Source organism: Frankliniella occidentalis, unplaced genomic scaffold (assembly GCF_000697945.3).
Source record: "Frankliniella occidentalis isolate FOCC.00 unplaced genomic scaffold, Focc_3.1 Scaffold58, whole genome shotgun sequence".
In the NCBI taxonomy this organism is placed as follows: Eukaryota; Metazoa; Arthropoda; class Insecta; order Thysanoptera; family Thripidae; genus Frankliniella; species Frankliniella occidentalis.
Genome location: NW_026267188.1, coordinates 662,226 through 670,725, shown reverse-complemented (window position 1 = coordinate 670,725; position 8,500 = coordinate 662,226). Strand labels below are relative to the sequence as shown.

General features: G+C 54.3%; 1 protein-coding gene across 1 annotated transcript in view; it reads left to right on the top strand.

Moving 5' to 3' along the window:
• Positions 1 to 8,500, top strand: part of LOC113212756 (teneurin-a-like) — a 495,982-nt gene that overhangs the window by 128,367 nt on the left and 359,115 nt on the right. The window contains exons 5-6 of the mRNA XM_052267728.1: positions 2,026 to 2,052; positions 4,339 to 4,569. Coding sequence (XP_052123688.1) covers positions 2,026 to 2,052; positions 4,339 to 4,569 — 258 coding nt within the window. The remainder of the gene's footprint in view (positions 1 to 2,025; positions 2,053 to 4,338; positions 4,570 to 8,500) is intronic.

Here is an 8,500-nt window from a genome sequence, read left to right as displayed (position 1 = left end):
CCCTCTCTTTCTCTAAGAGGACAGCGAGCGGAACACAAAAAATAAACTTCCGCAGCGACAACGACGGAAAGAGTCCTGTGTCCTCTTTTTTTCTCTCTCCCTATTTCTTGACAGTTTGACAACTCCAAGTCGTTAGGTTCGTGGACTTAATTGTGGTTGCTCCGCTACTTTCGATTCCCTCTCCCGAAACTCTTTGGTTAGTTTTCGTGCCGACGTCGAAGGGCAGAGAGGAGAAAGGGAGGGAGCAGAGGGAAACGAGGTCGCGATGAAAGAAAGAAAGAAATGGTGGGGTTTTGGGGGGTCAGGGCGCGGCCTTAAATAGGGGCAATAAACTGTGAGAGTGGACTTCATATGCCACCCATCGTTTAGCAAGTTGTGCGAAGGCCACCGCCATCATCACCCCACTGCCTTTTACCAACTGCGTTTAAGTCGGGGAAAATGTTTGGATACGGAGGGAAAAGGGGGCGGGGGGTTAAGGGTGCCCTGACCTCAACTCCGCCACTCTGCATACCTTGTAAAATGATGTGACCACTTGTTTACCCGGCCTCATGCCGACACGCCCAGAGGGTGCAAGGACATCACGGAGGGCAATGGTAGTGGCGAACAGAAACCACCCCTTACGGATGAAATGAGTTGCTTTATTTGGTTCTAGCTTTCTTTTCTAACAAATTTCGTAAACAACAACCACCACAACCACAAAAACATTGACAGTGCACTGTCATCGCGTTTATCCTGGTGGATCCCAAAAATGCGAGAGGTTCGGTTCTGCCAGCTTGGTACACAAGATGATCTGTGTTTACTTGACGAGATGGGGGTGGTACCCCCTCTCCCCCAGTCTCACTCCACCTTCTCTCTCTGTCGCTCGCGAGCGCTGGCTGCTGCTGTCACCCCCCCCCCTTTCCCATTTCCCTCCACCTCGGTTGCTCACTACATACATACAGTTCCGGATTATCCAGTCCAATCTCGGGACGCTGTGCCTCTCTCGACTCCTCGTTTTGTGTTTCCCTCTTAAAAACTAGACGCCAGCCCAGAGAAAAAGAGAAAAGAGAAACAGTCCGAGGGGAGACGAGGGGAGGGAGAGGGGGGGGGGGGTGAAGTAATGCAGCTGGATGCAGGCCACCCCGTCCCGACCCGGCGGCCCGGCGGTGCGGTGTCAGGAGGGGTAACGCGAAACACGTAAGACAGGTCTGGGAAAAGGCGAAAGGCTCGGTCTCCTCCTCGGTCGCTCGCGAGGGAAAGTCGCGCTCAGGGAAAAATAGGAGAAAAGGGCAGCCGAGGAAACGCGAAGAACGGCAGCATATAGCGGCAGCAGCGAGTGGAATATAGAGAGATGTGGTTCGCGCGTTGTTTCGTCAGCGCCAACCGGACGCGAACACGTTTTAATTCGCGATCTCTGGGAACGGCATTTCGTGTTTGCGGTTTTCGGGTCGCTGGACGAACCGTACCACGCCATGCCCCCTCCCTCCCTTCTCCCTCCCTCCTTCCCTCCAACGCACTTTTTGTCGAACGGTCGACCTGGACAGGACATGCGGTCTGGTCGGCTCGGGGCGATGTGTGCGAGAGAAAGGGGGTTGAAGGGGGCGGGAGGAGGGGGGGGGGGGGCTGCGGGGAAGAAGGGAGGCTCCGCTTCCCTCTCATTGTAAATGGAAGAGCTGTGTCGGTTGTAACCGAGCGGGTGCAGCACCCGTCCCGCTCCCTTGGCCCCGCCCTCTGCCACGCACCGCCACGGCCCCGACCCCCTCAACGAGAGGCCTTCACCCCCACGACACCATCGCATCCAGACGAGAAAGAATGCCCCCTCTCTCTGCCTTTCTTTTCTTATCGGCTTTGTTGTTAATGCCAAAGTTTTCTTACAGCATGTGCCCACATTTGTTGTTTCATTACCAGTCGTTTTAAGTTCTGTTTTCTTTTTGTGACTAATCTATTTTAAGTTGATGTTGTATGTTACTTGCATGTGAACAAATAAAAAAAATCCAAATTTTTCAAAAATTAATCGGAATATTTTGATCCTGCCTCAAACGCTAGGCGTGGAATGGCCAGAGTTCTGGAAAGGTGAGTAGGCCTGTGGTGCATACAATGACAAACCGACACACTTCAATGATCAGCTGACAGTGAGAACAGAACAGGTTGCGGTTGAGCTACATAACCTCCCGTCCGTGCCTCTGGCAACACTTTCGAGGATTTCTGATAAGAGAAACACGTTAAATCACGCTACGTTCGCTCGCAAAGGATAATTATAGAACTTTTACTTTAATTTCATTCCGCAGCCAGCAGTACAAATCAAAATAAAAAAAATTGGAACAGATTTTCGCGTTGTACAAGCAAATTGATCACAATGAAGGAGTTGTAGCTGGGAAGAATCAACGATTTTTGAGCGACTGTACGTATGACCGCTTTGGATAAAACGTATAGTCAGTTTGGCTGTCGCTTTGGACAGTCGACAGTCGCGTTTGCGTTCACGTCGTCGTCGTTGTCGTCGGTCGTCCTCGTCGCTCGATAGCGTTTTGTGCAATTTCATCACGTTTTTCTACTTTTCGTTTCCATATAGATGTGGACTTTGTGAGCAAAATGTGGCGTATTAAATTTGTGGACTTTTGAGTACGTTTTTCACGAAGTGGAGATCAGAAATATCGAGTGAACGGAAGGTATGCAACATGCAACAGGGGTTAGGTTGTCCTGACCTTGACCTTCCTCAACCTCAACTTGTTCTGTCGGATATGTCGGATCGTTGGCTGGGATGGCAAATGCCTTTGAACTGAACACGAAAATCCACAAAGTGAGTAAAAGTTTTTCTAATAGAAATTAAAAGCACTTCATCAATGAGTTATAGTGTCATTCATCATTTAATATAAATTTGAGCTTTTGCATGTCCATCTTGGGTAAAGTGTTCACTATTAACTGTCAAAGCTACTAATCAGTCACAATGTGTAGCATACTTACAACACATGTATGTTTTTACAGGGCATATGTATTAGGTCTCGGGACTCTTGATTATTATGAGGAAAACTTAATCAACTCCGTACCAGTCTTATGATTTACGAACCCTGTAAAACATATAAATTATGAAAACCAGGCTCTGTTCAAAAGCAATATGCTACTAAATGATAGATCCTTTTTAACTATATCCTTTTTAATTAAACATGAATTCATATAGACCTTTTTTCCCACAATGTCGCAACGCTGCAATTAGAAGTTTGTACTACTTGAGATAAACTGTATTTTGAGTGTCAACAAAATAACTCATCGCCAATTGATTCATTAGAAAATTTAAGAGGGACAGGTGTTTTTGCTATTTAAAAATTTGACCACATCACAATTGTACTGTAGAGATTTGCATTGTTGCCAAATTATGGGCAAAAAGGTCCATATTTCTGTGTTTCCTTTTTTCCCCTGTTTCGGTCATGTTGATTGCCTCCTATTGACTGCTGAATAATTCTAGTGCGACGTACGGTGGCGCCCCGCAGGGCTCTGCTGATCTCCTTGCGACTGCTTCCCCTCGTCTTTGCCAACTCGACAAACTGTCCCGCCCCTCCGCCCCCGCTGCCTTGGAACGGACTTCGCCCATGCCTCCTAATTTTTCGCCAAGCCGCCACCACCACCAACCGCCCTCGAGGGCGAAGAATGTCGCTCTTCCGTAACTTTTGATAAAGTTGACTTGAAAAGCCTCAACTCAGCGAAGGAGTTTTCCCATTAGCTCGAGCATGTATATGGATACATCTTCTTTAATCTTTAAATGCCTCGCGAGCCGGCCGGGCTGCTCTCTCTATCTCTTGCTCGCGCTTCTCGCTCTCCTCACCCCTTGCATATTGCGGAGGCCAAAGCGCCAAGTGGATACGCCTCATTATTTTGTGAAATGGATCCGCACTCGCGACTGGCCTCGACGGGCAAAATAAAAAGGTCAAGAAAATAAACTTTACAGAAAATATCCTTTGAAAAAATCGTACCACGACATTTCATCGATGTTTTTTTTTTTTCACCTCTTCATTTCTGAATGTTAAAAGCTCGAGCGCGCGGTGTGGAAACACGTAACAACGTAACGCTTTCTAAATAATACCTGAGTCGCGTGCAGCTGGCGGGGTGCCTCGCGGGGCCCGTTCCGTTCCGCGTAACGGCCTGACTCTGCGGTTCCCTTCGACATTCTTCTCCCCGCCAAAGCTCCCCATTCCCTCCCCACAGCCCCACCTCGCGCCCTTCAACCCTTCCACCCCCCGCCGCTTACTACCACGATGCTGCCACAAGACGTCGGGGAGATGTCACGGAGGTTGAACGCATTGTTCCTGACACGTGCTCACTTTCCCTCTTCTTTCTCTTTGTGCTGCCCTTATCGCCGGCGCCCAGATCTGGACGGGGACTCGCCGCCGGAGCCCGCGCCCCCCGAGCCCGCGCCGCCGGACCCCGCGCCGCCCGACGTGCCCCCGAGGGGCCCGTCACTGCACCGCGTCGGCCGCTACTCCCAGGACGACCTCGCCGGCGAGGAGCGCGCCGCCGACCGCATCGCCGCCGCCGCCGCTGCCAACGGCCCCACGACCAACGCCGCCCCGGGGGACAAGACCATCTACATCGCGCAAGGTGAGTGGCGACGACGGCGTGCCCGACTGTGTCCCGACCACGACTACGGCTACAACTTCCGGGTTGTTGTGTTGCGCGTGACTGACTGTGTGTGTGCCGTGTGCATGATCTTTCTATTGGCAGACCGTGGTGCGCTGGCTGTGCGGGTGTGTTAGCTCAGCAGCACACGTCCAGTGGTGTGGCGGGGCGGGCCGATCGCGATGCCGAATCTGCTGGCGCTGCAGCGCTGTGCGAATAGCCCCTGCTGCGCGCGCGCTCACCCCCCCCTCCTCCCCTACACACACGAGCTCGGCGGCGGCAGCCGGGCAGGACGTCGTACAGGCGGGGCATTCGAAAGAAAGATTATCTCTTCCGCCGATCCCGCGTAATAGAATCTGTTTCCGGGCGACGTCCGTCCTGCGGCGCACTTCCGGTCTCCCTCCTGCGCCTCGCACTGTTCTCTCCCCGCCGCGCCGCCCCTCCATTTCTCAACCTGTTCCCCGGTCCCGCACCCCTTCCTCCGCCCCCGCGCCGCCGCCGCTACAGCTCTTCTTCTTCGACGCCACACCGCATATCACTTTGAACGACGGTTCCTACCCCGTTCTAAACCCATCCCCGCCCTGCCCGCCGCGCCCCGCCCCGCCCCTGATGCTGAGTGTCCCGGCCGCCCCATAAAGGCTGCTGCTGGCCGGGGCTTTATCTCTGAAGAGGCCCGCCCCGCCCCGCCCCGCCCGACTAGTCTTGGCTGGGATTGCCAGAGCAGCTCAACCACCCTACCATCCCTCAGCGAAACCACCGCCGCCGCAACCACCCGCGCGGCCCGAACCATTGCCGGGGCGTGGTGGTGTGGCGGGGCGGGGTGCGGCGTGCCGACCCTCTCCTCTGCTCTCACCCCCTCTCTGGAATTATCCGTGGCCCAAATGCACGCAATGTCTGTGGAGATTGTCCAAGGGCGGCCACCCCCCGCCCCCCCGCCCGTACGTAAGCTTGCGGTCGCTTTAAAGTGGCTGGATGCCGCTCCCACTCGCGGGGCCAAATTAGCCCCTGGGAAGTGGCGGGGCGTAGCATGGGTGGATCCTGGAGCGGGGCTGGGGCTGTGACGGCCGTCGTCCTGCTGAAGAAAAGGGCGCGTCCTCGAGGAAGCGGGGTTGGGGTTGGGGAGGGTGGTGGCGTGGCTCAAGGAACCCTGTCCCTCTGCTTCAGAAGCTCGACGCGGGCCGCTCCGCACCCAGTTAGTAGGCACTGACTGGAAGGGTTGAAAGTTGTCCGGGGGTTCACTGTTAACGCCGTGGTCGCCTAACTTTGCCTAAGTGTTGGCAGTCCTTTTCAATTGCCGAATTTTGGCCTCCTTTTGAAAGAAAGCAAACTTTTGGCAAGCATGGAGGCTAAAAATTGGCAGCCTCCAAAATGACGACAAAAATTTGGCAATCAAGGCAAGGAGGTCAAAAATGGGCAGCCTCGAAAAAGACGACCAAAATTTGGCAAGCAAAGTGGCCACAAATTGGCAGCCTCCAATCGACTGCCAACATTTTGGCAAGTTAGGCGACCACGGCGTTAACAGTGGTGGGGGTGGTGGTTGGGTGTGCGTGTTCATGTGTGACCTTGCGCAACTGTTCTTATGTAATCGGTTGGGAGAGCCGTAAAACCTCGCGACTTAACCCCCTCCCCCACGCCTCGCTTACAGCCCCCTGCTCTCCTCCCTCTTCCTCCCCTCTTGCTCTCCCGCGCCCCTGCCCCTCTCCCGCTCTCTCTCTCTCTCTCTCTCTTTCTCGCACACAGGCAGCTCCGCCCCGGCTCTGCTGGGAATGATGATACGGCTGAATGTTTATGTAATCCCATTTAGGGGTGGTTTGGAATTGCCGCCCGGGTGACTCTGCAATAATAACAGTGTGGTGACTAGTGGGGGGGGGGAGGGGGCGATGGAGCCGGCCCAGATACGTGTAGGAGGCGGGGTGGCCGGGGGATGCGGATTTCCTATCGCCACTCTTCCAAGCAGCCCAGACGAGACGGCGAGCCTCTCCAAGACGGCGCTCCTCCTCCTACTCCTCCTCCCCTGGCACGTTGGCCTGTAGTGGGTGCCCGCCTTCTTCTTCTTCTTCTTCTTCTTCTTCTTCTTCTTCTTCTTCTTCTTCTTCTTCTTCTTCTTCTTCTGCTCCTCTGGCGCGGGCGAGGTATGCCGAGGACGGATTTCCGATTCGGGTATAAATATCCTCTGGCCGCCCCGGCAATACTACGACTACTACCAACGTCAGGGCGGTATTGAAAATGGCTCGGCCGTCGCCCCGCCCCGCCCCTGAACTAGGCCCGGTCGGGCGGCGCACAGATAATGTGAGGCCGCCGCCAGGCCGCCGGTCACCGCTGTAATATATGAAAAACTGGTCAGTGCCGCCGCGGGGTGGGGCGGGGCGCACAACGACGCGCCGCACAGGGAAATGAAACCATTATCCGAGCGGACTATGCCGCACCGGAGCTCGGAGCCGCGCGTTGGACGGAGACTGTGTCGCGTGTATACACACTGATAAATAAAGTGGTAGAGACTCAGTGGCTGAAATAGAGTTTACAACTTGATAGCTGAAATTAACTGTTCAATTTGGCGGTAGTGATAGTTCAATACTGAAGTGTTCATTGTGTTCAACTCCTTTGTCAAACACTCTACACTAGTGCGCAAAACGCTTGCAAGTCCACAACTGTTAAGGCGAACAATTGAAAGTGCCATTCAATTTACTCCTTTGGTTTTTGGTGATATTTTTACATTCTCCGGAATAATTGTTTGAGACCACTCTATGCTGCTAAGCTCGGTGTCGTTCGGGATTTTTTATTCCGTGTATTCCAAGCGCACAACATTCCTTACATTGCTCACGAAAAAAAAAATCGAAACTCGATGCACAAAAAGTAAGCTTTTTTGCTACCGTTTTGTGGAGTTAAACATAAGGAAATAGTGTTTGACAGCTCGATAGATACGTAGTCTGCACTGGTGCAGCAAAACAGCCTAGTCTTATGACAGGGCCTTGCCAAATAAATAGCAACAGCACTAGCTTATTTTTACTTAGCTTTGCAAACGATGGGAGGGCAGGCCCCCACCCCTTCAAAATTGGACCTAATTATCGATTTAATTTTATCTCTGTGCTCCCGTTTGTGATCATGCCCGTCTGCGTTCCGCCTTGCGCCCGCTCAGCCGAGCACAGCTGAGGGGCGCCGCTCGCTGCGCTATCCTATCCAATCCATGGGCGCATCGCAGTTCTGCTCGACCGGCTCGCAGCGGACAGGGAGAGCTGCGGGACTATAGTCTCATTCCTCACGCTCTTCTCCATTCACCCCCCCCCTCTCTCTCTCTCTCTCTCTCTCTCTCTCTCTCTCTCTCTCTCTCTGTTGGTTGCAAGCGAGTGCGATTGCTAACCAAAGGTGGCGGAGAGGAGAGGGAGCGTGACATAATATTTGGACGGAGCCCCGCCCAGCCCAGCCTCCCTCCCTGTAGCTGCAACCCCTGGTCAGGCAGAGGAGCGGGGCGGGCAGGGATTGTTCTGGGGCCTGCGCCTGCGGCCCGACTTTATTGCGGACTATTAACAAACAATAACACCAGGATGAGGAGGAGGAGGAGGAGGGGTTTTTAGAGCGGAGGGGGAAGGGGGGGGGGCACCCCCTACCCCCCGCAGTCATTAGCGCCGGCTGCTCTGGCCCGAACCTTGCGCGCCGCCGGACAGCACGCCCCGCTGCCCACCAGCCTGGCCCGGGGCTGCCCGGGGCTATCGAAGACCCCGGCCCCGCCGCCCCGCCCCGCGCGCCCAGCAGCGCCCCGACAAGCTCCTCCTTGCGGTGTTCCGAGGCGAGCGTGCGATTATCAATTATACATTCGAGGGGCGCCTGCGTCACGCACCGCTGCATCACTGTTGCCATAGCGGAAAACTATTCCAGTCTTCGGTCTCGAAGACGCTGCTCCCCGCCCAATCCAGCC